This window comes from Genypterus blacodes, unplaced genomic scaffold (assembly GCF_046128005.1).
Source record: "Genypterus blacodes isolate CSIRO-AG114 ecotype Tasmania unplaced genomic scaffold, CSIRO-AGI_Gbla_v1 ptg000438l_1, whole genome shotgun sequence".
Lineage (NCBI taxonomy): Eukaryota > Metazoa > Chordata > Actinopteri > Ophidiiformes > Ophidiidae > Genypterus > Genypterus blacodes.
The window spans coordinates 3,109,829-3,130,317 of NW_027467208.1; the positions used below are offsets into that span (position 1 = coordinate 3,109,829).

General features: G+C 44.8%; 1 protein-coding gene across 10 annotated transcripts; it reads left to right on the forward strand.

Annotated features, from left to right (window-relative positions):
* Positions 1–87: 87 nt before the first annotated feature.
* nfyc (nuclear transcription factor Y, gamma) lies at positions 88–20,363 on the forward strand. 10 transcript variants are annotated; one of them, XM_076139218.1, is made up of 11 exons: positions 88–206; positions 10,999–11,108; positions 11,272–11,343; positions 12,544–12,657; positions 14,165–14,260; positions 15,340–15,513; positions 17,496–17,564; positions 18,055–18,210; positions 18,560–18,664; positions 18,808–18,867; positions 19,040–20,363. In XM_076139218.1, the coding sequence occupies exons 2-11, from the start codon at positions 11,010–11,012 to the stop codon at positions 19,157–19,159; spliced, it is 1,065 nt and encodes a 354-aa protein (XP_075995333.1). In that variant the 5' UTR covers positions 88–206; positions 10,999–11,009; the 3' UTR covers positions 19,160–20,363. The 10 variants fall into 10 exon arrangements, with proteins under 10 accessions (XP_075995333.1, XP_075995339.1, XP_075995342.1 ...); XM_076139224.1 differs by having other exon boundaries at positions 11,275–11,343; XM_076139223.1 differs by having other exon boundaries at positions 192–210.
* Positions 20,364–20,489: the final 126 nt, after the last annotated feature.

Consider the following 20,489-nt stretch of genomic DNA (forward strand, 5'->3'; position numbering starts at 1 on the left):
AGGTGCAAGACTTAAATTATTATTTTTTATTTTATTTTATATCATTTAAATGAACGTCCTCGCGTTTAGAGCGTCAGTGTCTACGTCATCTCGTTCGTGCGTTGAACTCTTTCCGGTTCGAGTAGCAGCCATCTTGTTTCCCCTTGCTAGCTAAATAAAATAAATAATAGGCTGTGCCGGACTTCTCCTGGATTCCGTAAAACAAAGTGAGTACGTAATTAAAATGCATTTGTGTGTTATACCTTAACGATAAAGACGCCTGTGTTGGGTGGAAGTAAGGGCAATTACTTCGCTTCTTTTCATTTGCTGTTCTTGACCAATAGACGATTGTTTTGGAAGATGAACATAGGCGCCATTTCCCTCCCCGCTCTCTGAGGCGCTTATTGGTGGCCCGCTGAAGGGATCACGGACAGTCAGGAAACTGGCGCACTGTGTCCACCATGTTGGATCTTGTGTTGCTGTGTGTCAAATGGGTTGTCCGCGTCCCCGCGTCCCCGAATGGCGTCAGCTGCAGAACGAACTTAGCCCTAAAAACCTTGATTGGTGGAATCTAGTCCGAGGTTTGATTGGTCTGAAGGACAGATCCAAACGTTGTCTTTATTGGTTAGACTGCTTCTTCCCTGCTCTGGAAAGCTTTGCAAATTTTCACTTGATGACAACCCTCGTTGACGAGTAGCGATTAAAAGTGTGTATGCTGCAGCACCGGTGTGCGTCTCCCGACATGCTAACATTAAATTACCCACCGTTAGCTTGAAGCCGCCGCCAACAGTGACCTACATGTAACGTTAGCTTCTAAACGTGTACATGGTTAACTTTACGTGTTTGTAATGTGCGGTGTGGCGTTTGCAAATAACGCAGCATGTTTCAAATTCGCTCCAAGCGATGGCTGTCTATCGTTAATGCCGTTTCTGCGGTAATTGTAGCATATTTCTGCTGAGATGCTCGCTAGCAGAGCCTCTCAGGTAATGTCGAAGCTTGCGGTAACTTCAGTCGCTAAACTCGGTTAAACAAGTCACCGGACTCCCTGCCTGTCACTTCTTTGTACTAGATTATTATTTTTTGAATGGTTCTGCTCTTTCAATATACATGTTTTTATTATTATTCGGGTCAGGGTGATTTGTATCTGTCCGTGCCCTTGACGAGTTAACGCACATTCTTTCCCTAAATGATTAAGTTTGTTTTTTATTTTGTCTCATGTTGGTTTTTTCATCAATAATCATAATAATTCGTCTACCAGAGATTTCATTCTTTCATAATAGCAATCGGTTTCATCTTCTGTGCTCTGCTGTTGTGACTATGCATTTCAAATGTGTTACAGTCTTACTTATTGTTAGAGACAATAAGAGTGTTAGATGTGTAAATATAACCACATTTGTACGACTATACATCAAATAAATGTCTGATATCTGTTTCTGCAGTAGTTATCAGAACCTCCTTCCTCAAGGGCTTTGCAAGAACATAGAGGTGGAAAAGGACAGCTGACCTTATTAAAATGGCTCTGTAGATTTGTCATGGCAACCAGCCAGCCCAGAAACATGCAGAGGAATATCCAATAGATCAATTTGAGTTATTGGATAGCAGAGTCCCTACAATATCTTGGTGATGTCACTCGAAGCTTATTTTTGGGCTACTTTAGTCTTCAACCTTGACTAAGAAACAGCAAACAGGAAGCCACTGCGGGCCCGTAGGCTGTGTACTTTAGGGTTTTCTTTTCTTTCTAAAATGAAGAATAAGTTTTGTTGTTTATTTTACAGTAAAGTGTGAACTGATACAACTAGCTACCTTTCCTTCACATTTAAGCAACTTGGCCAGAGGTAGTTTGAAAGCCAGTCAGCTAATAATTTTCTTGCCCCAGTTTCTATGTTTGTTTTGTGTTATTTTGCGTGTGAGTGTGTGTGTTAGATACATGGCTTGGCCTGACTTCCCTGAATAAGCTGTGTGTTTATGACACCAGTAGTCTTCCTGGTGTATGTTTATCTCTAAACAGCATCAGTGAGAGCAAACATGGTCCGGCTACGGGCAGCACAGCCACAGGAAGATTTAATTTCCACTGTGACCTTGCCAGGTGTCATCACGGAGGCATTTTGGGTAGACAGAGTGCACCTAGAGGGAGAACTCCTTTGGCATGGCTGCCATGCTGAATAGATTAGCCTTTGTGCAGCACGACTCTGTAATCATTAACTGGGTGGCTGCTCTACCTGCTCTAGTCCCCCTGCTCTGAATAAAAATAGAAAAGGGAACATTTAGCTTTGTTTCTCTTGAGCCTGTATCTTGTTCGCCAATGCTCACTCCACTTGTTCTACCCCTCCCATCCGGTAGCAACTCTCCTCTCTGTCCTTCTCCATCCTTCCGGTTCCCCTCCCCCTCTAGTTTGTTCATTGATGGAGCAGGTTTGCTCTCTTTCTCCCCCTCTCCAGCTTGTTGTCACTGTGTACAGTTGGGATTTGCTGTACCATGCAGGTAAAGCTTTAGGTCACACCGCCATCTTTTGCACAGGTTGCCAGTTAAAAGCTTACTGATTTACTAAAATGTCATCAGCATAAGACCTCAAGTTTCTGTCACTTCACTTCATTGTTAGAGCTCTCCTCTTTATGGCCAAAGCACCGTTTACATGCCAGCTGTGGATTCATTGATGTAATCACCGGTGCATTAAACCTGTATAAGTTGTGCGCATGAGCAGTTCTGTCCTGCCTTTGTGTTCCAAACTGAATGTTACTGTCTAGAAAGTACCTGCATTAAACCAGTGTCAAGTTAACAAGAAGGACATTGTGTGAGAGTGCTGATTTGTTGTTGTTTTTGTTAAATTACATTGTAGTTGTGGAAGTTGCTGTGTAGTTTTTAGAGTAAACACAACAATGTCTTTGTGTACAGACTCACCCATATATATTCAGTCCCCACAAAATGGGGAGAAGAATTTAAAGACAGTCAGCGGATCAACAGGATTTTTTTTTACAAAGGTTTCTCAATGACATAATTTGCAATCTAAATTTAACAGACAGTAAAATTGGATTTCATTAGATTAATGTTACGGCTGTGGTCAGTTGCATAACTGAAGGTACCAATGAGTCATGAGATTGGATTTAATAAAGTCGGTGAACTAATACACGTTATATGAAAATAGTGCCCATATACACAGACACTTTATAGTAACAGTACAATGACCCTCATTAAGTCTGGTTAGAGGCAAGGGGTTTACCTGTGACTGAGCAAGGACTGAATGAGAGAGCAAGGGCAAAACGTGAATGTGCGTGTGGATGTGCACATTTTCCTGCGCACACGTATGAGACGGTGAGTCTACCCAGTATGCCTTTGTACTTTAAATCATGTGGATGCAACATGCGGCATCCTTTCTGGCACTTCTTTCAGCCAGTGAGGGTCTGCGTGGCTGCTTGCATCACTGGGCTGCCGGCCTGTAGCAGCAGAGCGGGGGCGGGGCTGACAGAGACATTTAGTTTGACATTGTAAATAAGCAGAGCAGTTGTCAGAGAGCAGCCCGTGGAGCCGTTCTCCTCCTTCCAGCTGTAAGAGAGGCAGGAACCACCAGAGGACACCACAATGCAGAGGCAAGCTACAACCAGCACACCCTCACGCACTTCTTAAAGTGCTTTCCACAACTTTATTTGCTCTTTTCCTCCTGTTCTCCTCTCTACTCTCTCTTCCTCTTTTCTTTTCCCTGACCCCTATCCTGCAGCTCAAGGTAACTTAGAGCAGGAAGTTGGCTGTCGGTGAAAGGGGGTTGGGCAGAGGAAAGGGGAGGAACGTGGCATGTGTCAGAACTGCATGGCAGACGCGTCAGCCAATAGAATAGAAGAGTCCCCTCTCCTCATTGGTTGCAAATGTCGGCGTGAGGAGGGGGCCGGGTGTGAGGCGGGGTTTGAGTATCATGTAGCAGGCTAGATTGATTACTCTTGAATGTTAAAGGGGAAGGAGGCTACAGATTTTTGTCTCGGAGTCGGGAGTGCCAGTGTGGTGTTTGCCTGCTGTTGCGCTGTTGTCTGCTGCTGAGTTGGCTTTCTGTTCTTTTTCGCCCACTCCTCTGTGCCGGGCCAGGGGTCAACTCAAAGACAAACGCGCGCGGGTCACCGGCTAGAGAGAAAGAGGGTCAGAGAGTAATCAACACAGAGGATGAGAGAATGTCAGCTAGTTGAGTTGACTTGATCAGAAGAGAAACAGGAGAGAAAAGGCTATACGTTTAGGCAGGAGGACGTGGGGTACTGAAGGAGACGGGGCAATGTGTAAAGGAGAGTGGGAGCGAGAAGGGGGAGGGGTGGAAGAAGGGGGGGGACTAGCTCTTCTCTGTGTGTCCGGGCTGACAGCCTTTTTAAAGCCGTCCAGTGGAGCCAGAGTGCCTTTGTCTGAACTGGAGGAAGTCAAGGAGCTGGAGAGTTTTTCATTCAGCCTCTGGTGCCTCTTCCTCCTGCTGCTACTGCCGCTGCTTCTCTCAAGGAGACTTCTTCAGGCTATCTGTCTCTCTGTATTTCGCTTTGTCCAACTCGCACACAGCAGACCTCTCACCATGAAGGGCACCGGGTAAGTCTAACTGCTGATAACGGGAGAAGGAGAGAGAGGGACTGTTGAGTTGGCCAGGTTTTGGTTTCTGCCTATATTGTCGACTTGTGTTCATAATCTGTTGTCTCTATCATCTTACTTTGTCTTTGCAGGGATGAGACACTGTCTATCCTTTACCGCTGTCCCCAATAACTGCCCCCCCTCCCCCCCCTTCCTGTCCCGAATCCTCTCCTTGGAAAGACCTGAGTTGTGTGTTTCAGAGGTGTGTGTGTTCTGTGCCAGGTAGCAGCCTCTGAACCATGTCCTTCAAGTGTCACTTCAGTGCAGCACTGTTTTTTTACCAGCACAGTTACTTTTTTACAGAATGCATTTGTAATCAAATCAGTACTAGGACCATGATGGTTGTTTATTTTTACGGTTGTTTGTTTGTTTTTTTACATCTTCATAATAGCAATTGGTAAAGTGAACCTGTAACTTATGCTAATGCGGGCACTGACTAGGACTGTGGCCTTCCATGGCTGTCGCTGTATTTTGACTTTGAACTCCGAACACACACACATACACACGCACGCACACAAACAGTTTTCCACTTAGTCAAAGGACTTTTATTGACTACATGATACTGCAAGTCCTTGACTCCGCGTTGGATGCACAAGCTGATGTCTTTGATGTTTGTGTCCACAGCACTTTCAGGTTGCAACTGTTGATGTCTTTGGCATCCTTGTTCTATGATTGAGCACCACATAGCTATGCTTAGGTTTGCATCAATGATGGCCTCCATGCTGAAACCTGGGGGGGATGGGGAGCCCCAGGGATGGGGGTGCAGGTGGTTGCAGTGACCTTAGGACCCCCAGGCCTCCAACTCAAATGGTCTTAGACATCCAGATGGGACGGGCTGTCAGCCTGTCAGTTTCAAGGACCCAATAGGCAAATAGTTTGATCGGATCTCCTCTGATGGAATCTCTGGAGACCTTCTCTTGTCTAAACCATCCCACCCCTCACCCCACCAACTCTCTCCGCTGCTGCACCTTAATTGAAAGTTTGCATCGATGCTTACGTCAACAGTTGCGTTTGGGGGAAAGGGACAGAGTGGGATAGAGAGAGACTAAAAATAACTCAAGATGAGGCCTTTGCTGCCAAATCCCAGGTTTGGACACTGTCTGCATGAAATTTGAATATCATTTGTGCCCCACGCTGTACCATACTGTAGACACACTAAGGGAATGAAAACAAAATGCACATACACACATACTGCGTAGACGTAGCCAGGCTTTCTTGCTTATCACCAAGGTGATCACAACCACCTCGCTTGCACTCTTTTGCCCTTGTCCGCCCCCCCTTGTGTTTTTACGTGTGTACAGTGTCACTAATACAATGTGGGCAGCCAGGGGGAGTCAGCTGTGTAATATGCAGGTAGCTTTAGCCCTGCCTACTTTGACGCCAGAGACTGGGCCTAGCATCGGATGAAGGTCACAGGAATGTGAGAGTGGCTCCTGCAGTCTCTCCGTCAGCAGCGGGAAGGAAACGTCTAGAGATGAGGGGGACAAACCCATGGGAAGGTCGTTGGTGTGTAGGTGTAGAGCAGGTGATGTGTATTTAGCTCCTTGTGAAGTATATAGTAACAACCATCAGGATCACTGAGTGCTGCAGTGAAAGTTGAAAATGATGTCCTTCTCCCCCTTCCTCCAACTCTATCTTTCATCTCTCTCTCTGCCTGTCTCTCTCTCTGTCCTCTGTCCGTCTCTCCCCCCCCCCCCCCCCCCCCTCCCTGGTTTCTCTTTCTCCTCTGTTGTATGACCTTGGGAGATCAGTGACTAGCACTTCCTGGAGTTGGCTTGAAGCAGAACCAAGGGCAAAGTTTTCAGGGCTGTTTGTCTGTTTGGTCGGCCGGTTCAGTCCGGCCGTGACAAACAGCTGTTTTGATGCGACTAGCATGTTGGTCATTATAGCTGTGTCGGTGCTTTGCAATCACAATATTACCTCCAACATCTGTGAGAATGTTGTACATGTTTAGGGCCCAGTAGTTAATCTGTAATTCCTAGCTGAGAACTTCTTGTTTTTTGTTTTGCCTGAGTAGATCATTTACCTGACACTCTGTGCCGTTGCCAGTTTTTTACATTCTGATATCTGTCATTGAGTTTAATAGTCCAGGATTTGTAAATACATTATTGGGGATTTACAACCATCATTTAAAACTATTCCTCAAGTTGACATTTGTGACGCTGGCTTACTTTACTAAATCAGCTCTGTTTGCATGAATGCGGGTACACATAAATTGGAAGGTATGGTAATGTGTAAACACGGTAGGATTCTCTTTTGGATGCCTGATAAAATAAAATAAAAAATACTGTGGCCTTCAGCCTTTAGTGACCTTCCTGAGAACTGCTCATTCTGCTTTGTTGACAGTTTAATGCTGCAGCTTGTGAAATGTTTGTGTCATACAAAATGTCCTTTGACTGATTAAATCTTTTATAGTGAAATACAGCAGCAACCACTGCATGTGGTAATGTGCTCACGGTGGCTGCTGTACCTGATGGTAATCATGAGAGTAACTGTGGTGGAAGGTCACATTAGCTCATATGATTAGAATACATTTCTCTTATCTCACCCTGTCTCTTGTCATTGCCTCCTTCCCTCAAATTGGATGTAATTGCAAGGCAGATGTCCATCCCAGTCATCCATTCTTTTACTGTTTTGATAGCACCTAGAGTGAATCAGGAGGGAGGTGTTAGAAAGCAGAATGATTATAAAACACTCATTTTAGTTGGTTTTGAAATTCTGCCAATACTGGCAAAGGATTAACTGAGCTATATTAAAAAGACCTTGTAATATGCAGTGTATCACTGAGCTATGAAATACATTTGTTTGTAACGGATCCTACTCAGCCAATGTTTCAACTTTAATTTAAACGATCAACCAAACAGTTTAAGGATAGGAAGTGCATATTTTATCACAGGTATCTAAATTAACCAGATACCTAACCAATGAGAATCTGCCTCCAGTATTTCTCTAAAGGTCAGGACCTCCAAGTGCACATATGCCTTACGCCACTTGTCCCCTTTACCCTACCCTTCTTCTTTTAGTTGTCTTTAAGAGCAAATGACTCTGCATACATCTAAGTGATTCTATCCGTATCTTCCTGGCCTTTCTTGTTTTGGCCAACACCGCTCCAATGCCCTATCAGGTTTATTCCAACAGGAATTGAAGGCTCATATAAAGTGGTGTGATGTCAGAGTTGAAGCAAGCTGATGCTGCTGTGTTCAGCCACTTTATGTGACGTGCCAGTAATAGTGGGAGGGAGGGGTGAAACAAAGAGCAGGCAGATGCAGGACTGCGCTGGCAGAACAACATTAGCGCTGATTCAGCTACTGCAAGCAGAGCAGCATTGACTTTCTCAGAAAACTTAGAAGGGGGGATCAGGTGAAGAGAGAGATGGGAAGGACTGGAGGACAGACAGGAAGGGAGAGGTAGAGTTATAGAAGGAGGAAGAGGCAAGGTGCTGCGTCGGACAGTGTTGACGAAGCAACAACAGCACAACAGACACACACACACGCATACAGAGGACAGTTAGCAGGAAATCTAACACCGGCATCTCTCTGTCTTGATGACCTGGTGAAGGACAATGGAGCCGCAGGGGAGAGGAGAGATAGATAGCACAGAACTTAATGAATGCTAATACAATACAAACACCGCTACTAATATTTCAAATACAATAGTTCAATTTAGTAGTATAAACTTTGATTTAGTCTTGAATACTAATGGCTGTGGAATAGAGCTGCAGCAGCAAAGGGTACACCTCCTTCATCCATCTGAACATTGGCTTTGCTAAGCTGTCTGTCAACCTAAAGACCTTTTACAACATTATAACATTGACATTTACTAGCTTTCAGAATTGTTTTTCCCTGTGTAAAGGGCCGCGTCACTGAGAGTTGTTGGACTCGTAGTAGGCTCAAATCATAGAAGGTGTTACTCTGAGCCAGGAGAAGACATTATATTCTTCACTTGTGTACAAGGCACCTTTGAGCTCCCACGTTAAGCTTCCATTGATATAAAAGCAGGAGAAATGATGGACACTCACATACTCACACTCTCACCCTGCCTCTTGTGACATTTGCGTTCCCTTTTTTTTTTTAACTGCACATTGACTTCCCCTCTGCCCTCCCTCATGCTGGCGTGGTAAGTTTGCAGCTGTTTATTTAGACAGAAGGTCACAAGGTCACTGAGGGGGTTGCGGGGGCATGTGTGAATTAATAACATCTCTTTCATTCTGCGAGTGTTTGGAAAGAAGGGGGAGGGCTGGCCTATGAGTTTGAGAAGGGAAGTGTGTGTGAGAAAGCAGAAGAAATAGTCATGGTGGTCCCTCTGTTTCTGCTCATTTGTCATCTTATTAATTGAAGCCTCTCGTCGTACCTAACCTACCTCTATCCTTTTCTCCATTTCCACTGGGCCACGGCCTTGTTGCCATGGCAATTAGCTTGATGGTCGCCTGTAATGGGGTTAAGTCAATTGCCTAATTATTGGTCCTTGTCCTTACTTAAGCAGAGAGCTATAGTACACACACTTGGATAAGGTTGTCCTGTCAAATGTCTTGTCAAATGTTATCACTTTACAAGATATCACAAGAGATGGTGCGTGGTGGTGAAATATTGCTCATCCCGAAAAACAAATATCATTGTTGTGTTACACTTACAGCGCTCTTGTTTGTTCCACCTTATTTGCATGGTCCTGCTGTTGCCCAGCTTAGCAGCAGAGCACAAACGGACTGCAAAGGAGCAGGCGGAGGGCAGCTGGCCCATCTGCCAGAGGAAGAGGGGAAAACTACAAAACCCATCAGTCACTTCTTCCCCGCAGAACGATGGGATTTTTTTAGTGACTGCAGGATTTCAATCAACCTTGAAATGCAACTGGACACTGGAGCATCAGACAGAGGAAGGGGGGGTGGGGGACATTGGCAAGGTCAATCGATAGCCTGGCATGCCATAGCTACAAGCGGCCTGATTGATTTATATTAAGCCACCCCCACTGGCATTCTATCTCATTGATTGAGGCTACTTTCTGTTCAAAACTAAATAACAGGATGCATGCAGTAGCGCTTCTTCTATTCTATGTTCAGTAGTTCTCAGTAATGCTACAGAAGCTGTCTTTGTTACTTTATTATCATGTACCGTACTACAATGAAGGGTGAAGTGCTGACATTCTGAGTTGTCCACGTGAAATTATTACAGATAACATTTTTTAGTTGCAAACTGCATTAAAACCAAAGCTGGTTCTCAAGGTCCCAAAGTCACAACGGCCCTCTTTAGTACCACTGTAACAGAACCTAGTGGAGGAAACACTGGGTGAAGTGTTTAAAAGCCTGTCTTTTGTTTTGTACCGATCTGTCAGCTGGACCAGAGTTGGAGCCATTCATGCCTGTTGTCCTCGAGTGAGAATGGAAAGAGAGGAGGACCCCCCTTTCTCCCAACATTCTCTTTCTTTGTACTGCCGTGTCTCTCCTTCTGTCTCTCCGTTTCTGAGCTGTTTGACCCACATAGCTAGTTTGCACAGCAGTCTGACTGCGGCGCTGTCTGTCTCTTACCTCCCCCTGTTTAAGACTTTGGTACTTTGTCTTAGTGCTGGATTAATGAACCAAAAAAGGTACTACACCTCCCTCACCAACGCACAGAAACACATCCCATCTCTCTTGAGTAGCTTCACAAACACTCTCTTGTCTCTTGTTCTGTCCTCACCAAGCTTCTTTTTTGTCTCCGGTTCCTTTTCATTGCGGTATGGATTGAGAGAGAAAGGGAGAGAGTGAGTCTTATCCAGACACTGAGCTCAGCATGCTCAGACAGGCAGGCCAATATTCTCGCAGCAGATTCCTGGCATGCCATAGTAACCTGCTGGATCCTCTTTCAAACAGTCAGACCCCATGTAGAGCACTTAGACTGTATCACATGCATGTAGATATAAAACAATTTTGATAAGATTACCATGTGTGTTTGCTCATAGCGCATCCACCAAACAGTCAAATGTAGTCGTCTTGTGTGAAGCCTTTTCTTGGACAACATGTTCTCAGTATGTGGGGTCACCAGCAGCTTTGACCCGTAGCAGCGACTGAATTGCACATGACATTCCCGTGTTGGAAAGTTTGCTGTAGTTGTAAGCTAAAGGTGATGGAGCCATTCACAATCAGGCAGCAGCCACTTTGAGTGTGAGTTGTCAAGCATGTCAACATCGCACAAGGACAAGAATAGAAACCCACTGTGACCCTATTTTAGATTTCACTGTATTCTAATTATAGGCTGTAATGTGTTCTGACACACAGGAAGAGCTCTGGGCAGCACAGGCCAGGCTTGGACTGTCATTGACAGCGTGTTTTCTGGTCTGGTACTCTAATGTGCTCTTGGTCCTTATTGAATGTCCTGTGTTAAAGTTGTTGTTTTTGTTTTCTTGTAATTAACTTTGAGCTCCCTCCTCTCCTTCCCCCCCTGTCACCTCTCCTTGCAGCAGTGTAGAGGATGTCTGCGGATGCATTTGGAGCTGGGGGCAGCGATGCTCAGCAAACCCTGCAGTCCTTCTGGCCTCGTGTCATGGAGGAGATCAAGAACCTGACTGTGGTACACAAATACACACACACAAGCAAAATTAACTCTTTACACAGAAATATTTTTGCCTAAAACCTGTCCCAAATACTGTGGATCCACACATGAGCTAACACAACTTTCCCTTTTCCCATTTCTTTTCTGTGTGTTGCACCGATTGCCAATCTATTAACGACAGAAGGATTTCCGTGTTCAGGAGTTGCCGCTAGCTCGGATCAAGAAAATTATGAAGTTGGATGAGGATGTGAAGGTAAGAGGAGAAGAAAAACTGTCGACTAGGATTTGAATAAGTAGCTGATATGGGGTTAGAGTAAATGGGGACAGGAGCAATAATAGGCAAAACATTCAAAATCTTTTTTTTCAAATGTCGTCAGCATATTGATTATTATAATCCCTAAAAGCCGAAGCAATAATGTTCTTTGCTGCAAGTGCCTTCCATCCATACGGGACATTCTTCCTGAACCACTGAGTGCCCTTGGATGGAGTTAGACTCGACCACAATGATTATTTTGCTTCATAGTAGGATCATTTCAACACATATCAGAGTTGAGCTCACAGAGTCATAGTGAGCTCACGTCACTCACAACTAAGAGAATATAAGAATATTCAAGCGTCATAAAATAAAAGAACAAATTGTGTTGCAAGTAGCTGTCAATACCTCTTCATGAAAACGTTGGAAATGTTGAGCCGCTTTCAACATTTCTAATAGTTCCGCCTTGCTCCTGTCAAGTATCCACATTTCCGCCAATTGTGGAAATGGCTGTTCACAGCAGATGGCTGTTGAGATAGAAGTGGGTAAAATAAACAAGGGATCAGAATTTGAATCAGAATTTGAATTCAGGTTTTGTTCAGCCAGTCCAGATCACTTGCACCTAAATATCAATGGCAGCCTTTGTCCCAGGGCATCCTTAGGTTTCAGAGGCATCTACCCCATTGAAAAATGGCTTCAGCAGATTGTATTCTCCCATCCATCACAGCCTGGATTGCTCAATAAAGACAAAACCTTTGAAAGTGGTTTAAATATTTTTTTGCGACAGTAGCACTGCTTTGTTAAGTAGCAGCTTGAAGTGGTAAATAGAGCAGGAGCTCACCAACAAAGCTCCTCTGTCAACACTGGCGCAGCTGCTTTCACTGTATGTGTGTAGCCGATGCACATGTGAGTGGCAGGAGGGTCGTATGAGTGCACCTTCATCAATTTAAAACGTGTAGGTAATGTTCTGTTGCTTGATGTGACAAATCGTTGGCAATCAATACAGATACATACTGCATGGATGGTTTGTTTGACATATTCTGAAATGTTTTATATTGTATTATTTTTTTGTGATGGTTTTTCTTTGAATGTGACTCAGCCAATTGTTACACAAGACCTGGTGCATCTATTTTATAGCTGATGTGTGACTGATGTTTGTGGGTGTATTTATCCGGGTGTATCTCTATCTCCTCTGTGCAGATGATCAGTGCAGAGGCTCCAGTCCTCTTTGCCAAGGCAGCTCAGATCTTCATCACAGAGTTAACCCTCAGAGCATGGATCCACACTGAGGACAACAAAAGACGCACACTACAGGTGAGCTACAGCCGTACAGTTAAATAACACACACTACCGTCTTCTCTATCCTTGCCTACCTCTTCCATGTTCCATGTCCTACAATGGTCTTTTGCTTTTCATCTTGCCAACGTCTTTCCCACACCCTTGCGGTCTTTGGGTGTCTTTTTGGTTTGTTGCTTTCTCTTCCCTAAGTGCCTGCCTGTCTGTGTATACAATCAGAGGCCCCATACCAGCATCCCCTTGAGGAGTATCCCTCTGTACAATTCTTTCTCTCTCTTCATTGACTTTGAAAGCCAAGCCAGGCGGGCGCCAGTGACCCACTTTTTCTCCCTTGCCTGCTTTGCTCTGCTGTCGTGAAATGGAATAACACAGACTCTGGAATGATGCAAGAGAAGGGCGCAGGGATATGAAGGGGGGGAAAAGTTGGGAAAATCAGACGGACTACTTCTTCTCGCCCAGATGTCAAGAGGGGAAAAGCTGTGGAGCAGAACATGAAAGCCCTTAAGTCCACTTTATCCATTCACATACCTCTGAGAGATTACCGGCCTGTGTGTGTGTGTATGGCTGTGCCAATGTAGGCAGGGAAAGAAAATGAAAAAAGACAAAGAAATGTCTTGTGTTTGTGTGTACTAAAAGGCCTACTTTGCACATGTGTTCACCTAGCTGTTGTCTCGGCCCTTTCTCTCCGTTCCAGAGTCCTAGATTTGAGAACGAAACCCTCATTTGATGGAAATGTGCACTGCAGGCTTTAAATAGAAACTTCATTTACTGTGAAGCCTTGCATGTTAATCACAGGTTACACCACAGATGACGCATTAGGTGCCTCTGACGCTTTACCTCATGAATGTGTGATTTTCATGTGTTTATTAGGGAAGAGGAGCAATGCTCATGGTTTCCACATGAGCGCAAGCGCACGCGCACACGCACACGCACACGCACACGCACACGCACACGCACACACACACACACACACACACACACACAAAGGGAGTAGCCGAGTCCCATTGTGCACAGGGCATGCCAATTTGGGTCACCGTAGCAACGCTCATCAATAGAACAAGTGTAGATGTGACCTGGTGTTACCAGATATTAATCAAGCTACTATAAATAACCTCTTGTGCAGGGAGGGCCACAATGGGGGGTCCTGACAGCCAATATCCTGTGGAAAATTCCACAGAGACAGCACACTGCTGTGAATATAGGAAAGAGTATAGCAACAGAGCCAGAGCGCACAACGGCAAGAAAGTGTCATTCTCCTTAACTTGCACCCATCTGAGGACAATAGATATAGAGCTATAGTGCTTAGGTGTCATTAGTCCATTTGCCTTTTGTTACCTGAACTGTATTCAGAGTTTTTGAACTTTCATGTAAAGTTTTCATGTAATGGTTCAGTTAACAGAGTTTCTCTGGTGTGGCATTTATTGGGTAGTTGATCAACTTGAGGTGTCTTTATATGTGGGCAACTGCATTTGTTGAGTTACCAAAGGTTATCAGTCACTGACCTGATATGACTTTGTGTTTACAGAGGAATGACATCGCCATGGCAATAACAAAGTTTGACCAGTTTGACTTCCTGATAGACATCGTGCCCCGGGACGACCTGAAGCCCCCTAAGCGGCAGGTAAGGAAAACACACCACCAGGAGAATCTGACTGCCAAAAGGAGTCTTTAAAGATGTCCGGATTTTTTGCACAATGTTGCGCAAGCTCTTCATCTCGGTTCTTATCCATAATTGGCAACGTGGAGGCGCTGTAAACATCCTTGACTGGAAGCTGGGGTTTAGTCAGTAAGGGCTTTCAGTCGGATGTTTGCAGCATCTTCTTGCCTCTGACAGCCAACAGTAATCCCAACCATCGCAGTGTTTGTGCCATTAGTAACGATAAGTGTAACTGCATCAAGCATTTGAATATCTCCTTTATTCTTCATCTGTGCCTACGCAAGAGATGATCACAGGCAGTGACCAGTTTATCAAGGAGAGAGACGCATCAAATGCATGTTTGTATAGAAAACGCATCATGTTTAAGTTTTGCTCAAGTGTAATAAATGTCAGATGTGAAAATGTGTTGAGGACACCGTCTCTGGGAGTGTAAACATCCTACACTCTCAGCTGTGTTGTCATGGAGCTGGGAGAGGGGTGTTTACGCTCCTGGTGATGGAGAAACCACAACGAGATGAAGCCATACTCGCTACTCAATTATGAATAAGACTTAAATGAGTCAGAGTTCACTGAGACCTTAATTGTAAGGTCCAATCCTTTGTGACTGCAAGCTTTCAACCTGCTGGAAGGCAATTCTCTATAATACCTATGATCCATGCTGTGGTTGACCCAAGTGGACAGGCAGAGAGAGACTTTCCATACATAAATCTCTACATTTATCAAAGCTTCTAGCAGTTTAAGTATGCAGGTTTAACATAAGTGTCCCTCATTTTTATACTGGGTTTTTTATGAATTGGTTAATTCATGTTCCCTAAGCTTCGTCTAGCATCCCTCCAGGTCTGCAGGCAGAGGTATTGACCAGTATGATGCTTGTAATGGATCTTAGGTCCAGATTACATTACTGTTCCCCAGCCACAGCCCATCAGTTATTTATCAGACTTGCCCTCCTCTACCGTTACAGCCGCAAAAATAATTCATGGAGATGTAATGGACTGATATGCGTCTTTCATCTGCGTGTGTGTGTGTGTGTGTGTCACCTCCAGGAGGAGATGCGCCAGTCAGTAGCTCCAGCCGAGCCGGTGCAGTACTATCTCACCCTGGCACAGCAACCAGGGACGGTGCAGGTACAGGGTCAACAGGCCCAGCAGGCTGGTGCCCAAACAGCCACAACCATCCAGCCTGGACAGATCATCATCGCACAGCCACAGCAAGGACAGGTACTAACACACTTTACAGGGACAACAACATGTACACAACCAGCCTCAGGTAGTGTGTGATGCATTTAGGATCCTGTGTGTGTGTGCTTTGACACATAGAAATAGACTAGGAGCTTTACAGTGAGACCTGTCCTTCAAAGAAAACCATAGTGCTGGAGTGCATTCATGGATTACCAAGCATACAAGTGCAATGACGGAACTCAACCCTCAGTCCTGCAGATCCTGGTACAAAAGCCTCGCTACCTGGGTTATAATACATAGCTTTATTGATATTAGTCTTGGCTCACATTAAAGAGCTGAACACTCTCCCACCAGCAGGAATGACTGGACCTCAGGACACACCCAGTGCACATAAGCACAAGCACACACACATTCTCTCTCCAAAACCCTGCAAATAAAACACGCTTACGTAGAATGTTCCATATCTGTTCTTTTCTTACATTCCCTTTTATACAGCTTTCATACAAAAATACTACTCTACTAGACACAGTGCCACACATTCATTGTCTTCAAACACTCATCAAAGGGGTCGTCACACTTCTAATCTCTTTGTCTAATGTCTGCAGCACTCAGTCTTCTGCCATTCTGTGCTTCAGCAACAGTGAAATTGATCCCTGTGCTGTAGGAAAACCAACAGGAGAAACGAATCAATAACCAGAATCAATGAAGCAAACATGTTTCGATTTGTTAGGATCTGGAAACGCTGGAAGCAGTTTCTTAATGGAACCGGGTCCTGGTTGCCAACTGTAAAAACACTCGCACACAATCAGCCACACAACTAGATAGCCAGGTTTTGCATATGTAGGGACACCTCGTGGCAGTTGTAGCTCGCTGGTTCCACCTTGTTTCTCTTTCTCTGCTCTCATTGTATAGTCTCCAGCTTGGCCTCTCTCTCTCTCTCTCTGTGTGTGTGTGTGTGTGTGTGTGTGTGTGTGTGTGTGTGTGTGTGTGTGTGTGTGTGTGTGTGTGTGTGTGTGTGTGTGTGTGTGTGTGTGTGTGTGTGTGTGTGTGTGTGTGTGTGTGTGTGTGTGTGTGTGTGTGTGTGTGTGTGTGTGTGATGTACTCCGTTGTGGTGCTTCATGCTTCAGCAGATGCCTTTAGCTGAGCTGTCGTACTACTTGACCCATCTGATTCACCAGCAAAGCTCCTGCTGCAGTCCACTCAGAGAGCACAGTCACACTTTGACCCTGATCTTATGTAGACTCCGTTCTTGTCCATTCATGTTGGTATTTTAAAGGGATGTTGAAAGCAGACATGATTTTTGATGATTGTCTTTGAGGTTTGCCTGTCCTGAGTCATATCTCTTTAACATATAGGATATTATAATTTGATATTCGAGACATTAATACATAAGTCTGCTGTCTTCAGTAGACTGCCTGCTTCACCTGCTGTAGTTATTTATGTAGTTGGTGGAATTTGACAAGTTAGAAATCTTAGTTAAAGTGTTTTATCTTTGCTCTCCTTTACCCCAGTCAGATTCCCTTTTTAGATGACTGCTGATGTAAACAAATAAAGTTAAAATAAAGGAGCTGGGTAGGTAGTTTACTGGACCAAACACCTGCCGCAGATTTCATCCTCAAGTAAAAAGGTTAAGGGAAGTTGTTGGCAGATTTAGATAGATAATACTTACCTTTACTTCTCAGATCACCAACTTCCTCGTGATAGCTAGTTACAAAACCACATTAATGAAAGCTTCTATGTGGAAACTTGTATTTAAGTCACTTCACCTCAGCTGCTGTGTCACTTCCACTATTTACTTGCATATTGCATATACAACATGCTCTGAAGTATCATCTGCTGCTTACATGCCACTGTTTACTCTGACATTTAAGCTTTCTGCCTGAATCTATACTCGTCATGTGCTGACATTCCTGTGGTAAGTTATTGCAATTGCTGCCTTCTCACTCTTTCTTTCTCTCATCTTCTCGCTCTCTCTCTCGCCCTCTCTCTCTCTCCTGGTCATTTATCTTCTCGGCCTTCAGGTCCTACAAGGTGCCACCATGCAGCAGTTACAGCAAGTACAGGTGCAGTCACAGGGCACACCCATCACGGTAAACACATGCACACCTGCATTCGCATACACACAGATGCTCTCTTCACACACACACACAGGCACACATACACCACTGCTCGTTGCCACGTCCCTGTTGGTGACAGCTGCCAACCAGCTCTGTCCTGATCAGGTGACTTAGGTCCGTCGGGGCAGCCTCAGCTCCAGATCAGGTGGCCTTTCCTGGATAGTGTATCCGACACACAGAAGAACTGCTGTGCTGTCATTGTGTGTCCCTGTGTCTTTAATGTGACAATCTTGTAACAGGTTTTTACGTTTTAGCGACCAATGAGTTTCATTCTACTCATGCTACTTAAAATCATTTGCCAGGGAAATGAGTCATTTGTTGGATCGTGGGGACCTTAATCATGAAGTACAAGATACATAATTGTCTCCATTTTCACTCATCTAATGTGTTCCCTCTGTCCCTGCCGCCTGTCTCTGTCCTCCCCTTCACCCTTGTGCGCTCCTGTTGCTTTTCCTTCCACCAGAGTGCTCCAGTGACCATGCAGGTGGGTGACCAACAGTTACAGATCGTCCAGGCTGCAGCAGCCCAGGGTCAGGCTCAGACAGCCCAGGCCCAGGGTCAGACCATGCAGGTCATGCAGCAGATCATCACCAACACAGGAGAGATCCAACAGATCCCGGTAAGAAATGGAGTCGGGGCAGTGAATCAGAGGGCTTAGAATTGAGACACAACATAATTGATTGATCGGTGATGAAGTAGAGAAAGTTAAGTAGTGGATAGAAATGTCAGAGAGATGGATGAGAGGAGGAGTTAGTTGCCTCCTTCACTCTTCAGTAGTGATCATCAGATAAATCAAACTATAACTATCAGAGATCATGAATAAAGCTTGTTGAATCCTTGAATCAGACGGAGAAAACGATTGTCATTGTTGTTACCTAGAGCAGGAAAATGGCTGTGACCTCTGTGTGGGCCAAATGACCTTTGCGCTAAATCAAGCTTTGTCTCCCCCATGTGTTGTCTCTGTGCAGGTGCAGCTCAACACCGGCCAGCTGCAGTACATCCGTCTAGCACAGCCCGTCTCTGGAACACAGGTGGTCCAAGGACAAATTCAGACTCTTGCCAACACCCAGCAGGTAACCAGCATGACCATGCATAAACCAAATGTAAATGCATCCACTGGGCTTCAAAGCCTTCGTGTCTGGACTGGTTTAGCTGTGGGACTTCTGGTGAGTCTCTCTGTGGGGTGCAGTGGCTTAATACCTTGTTTGGCTTTCAGATCACACAGGCGGAGGTACAGCAAGGACAGCAGCAATTCAACCAGTTTACTGATGGGCAGGTAAATGAATACAATGAAATGTGTGAGCTGTATATTCTGAGATTCACGTTGAATGAATAGGTTTTGCGTGTGTCCTTGTGTTTTCTGAGCATTGTTACAGTGTCGAATTTACACACACCTGCCATGCAATTGACACGCGTCTGCACCCTCTGTCTCTCTGTGTGGCTTACAGCAGCTGTATCAGATTCAGCAGGTGACGATGCCGGCGGGACAGGAGCTGACTCAGCAGATGTTCATTCAGTCCACCAACCAGACAACCGACGCACAGGTCACGCAGGTCACCACCGACTAACCCAACTAGGAACAATTCTTCATATACAAAATCACACTGCAACCCATGTGAGGCAGACATAACATCTCACCACCAGCCTCCTGAACGGACGCTCCAAAACCTCGCTCATAGAGACACGGGACTCAAAATCTTGTTATATAATTGTTTTTCTTATAAACTTGGTACACTGGGTCAAAAAGCCAAAGGGACGCTTATCGACTCCCTCTGAATCCCATCATTAAAACGCATCCATGTATAGACGTAGTTAGCTTTCCTGTTTTTCTATTTCTCCACGCCGTCATACCACAATTGTACAGAAATGTGTGTTCCTATGCCACCGTCGTCGTCGAGTCCCTTCACAGCCATATTGGCGAAGCAACTCTGTTTGGGTTCATGTCCAGGCTTATATTTAAAACTCCAAAACATGCATGCTTCATCCCTGACACCCTCCTTCCCACTTCCCAATTGAGAAAGCCCAGGAGAGGTCGCCTCCTTTTCTTCTGTGACCTGCCTCAGTCGGGTGGATCTGTGGTTGCCATAGGACAATTCAAGAATTCTTTCTCTTATGTTTTCTTTCTGGAAAAACACAACGCGGCGTTTATCTCATAGTTGCTTGATATGAAGCCACGTACCTCAAACATCATTTTTACTCCGCGTCAACATAAGCGATTGCTAGAAGAGGCAAAGGAGGTTCAAGTGTACAATTTCTGAACAACAATATCACAAGGGCTTCAAACTGTAGAGGATTACTGTGTGTGAGGGCGGGCGCCTGTGCGTGTTTGTGTGTTTCAGTCTCATTCCCGACGAGCATCCACACCAGAATCATCTCTACTGATACTTAAACATCTCTTCCTTTTGTGGAGGGAAGCACCCAGTGTGTGTCTCTCTCTGCACTTTCACCGCCCTCTCCTTACCAGGGTGGTTCTGGAGTCTCATGCCATCATTTGAGTGCATGACGCATTGTTTTGGCACAGAAATCACCCTTTTTATAGAACCTTTTTCAAATAAGTGTTTTTATTTTATTTTTCAAGTCAGTCTTGGCCCCACATCTCCCCCATGGTTTTTGTACTGAACATGATCAGTGTTCTTATTGTTGTTGTATTTGCATGGAGGTAAAACTGCCAGCATGACATGCAATAGATAGGTACAATTTTATTTTTGGATGTTCCTTTTTGTAAACCAATGTTGTTTGTGAGAAAAATAAAATAAAATCCATGTCTTCTGACTCCTTTGATACATCATCATTTTTAAAGTTTGTGTCAATTTACTAATCATCGTCGTCATCGTTTTATTGTAGGTCACTTAAGCAAGGTAGTTTGTGTGTGGAGACAAGACAGTGAGACGAGATTCA

Excerpts from the sequence above, each read along its gene's own strand:
- nfyc (XM_076139218.1), top strand. The coding sequence starts at position 11,010 with ATGTCTGCGGATGCATTTGGAGCTGGGGGCAGCGATGCTCAGCAAACC. Across the intron at positions 15,514-17,495 it reads CACAGCCACAGCAAGGACAG|GTCCTACAAGGTGCCACCAT; the intron begins GTACTAACACAC and ends CTCGGCCTTCAG. Across the intron at positions 18,868-19,039 it reads ACCAGTTTACTGATGGGCAG|CAGCTGTATCAGATTCAGCA; the intron begins GTAAATGAATAC and ends TGTGGCTTACAG.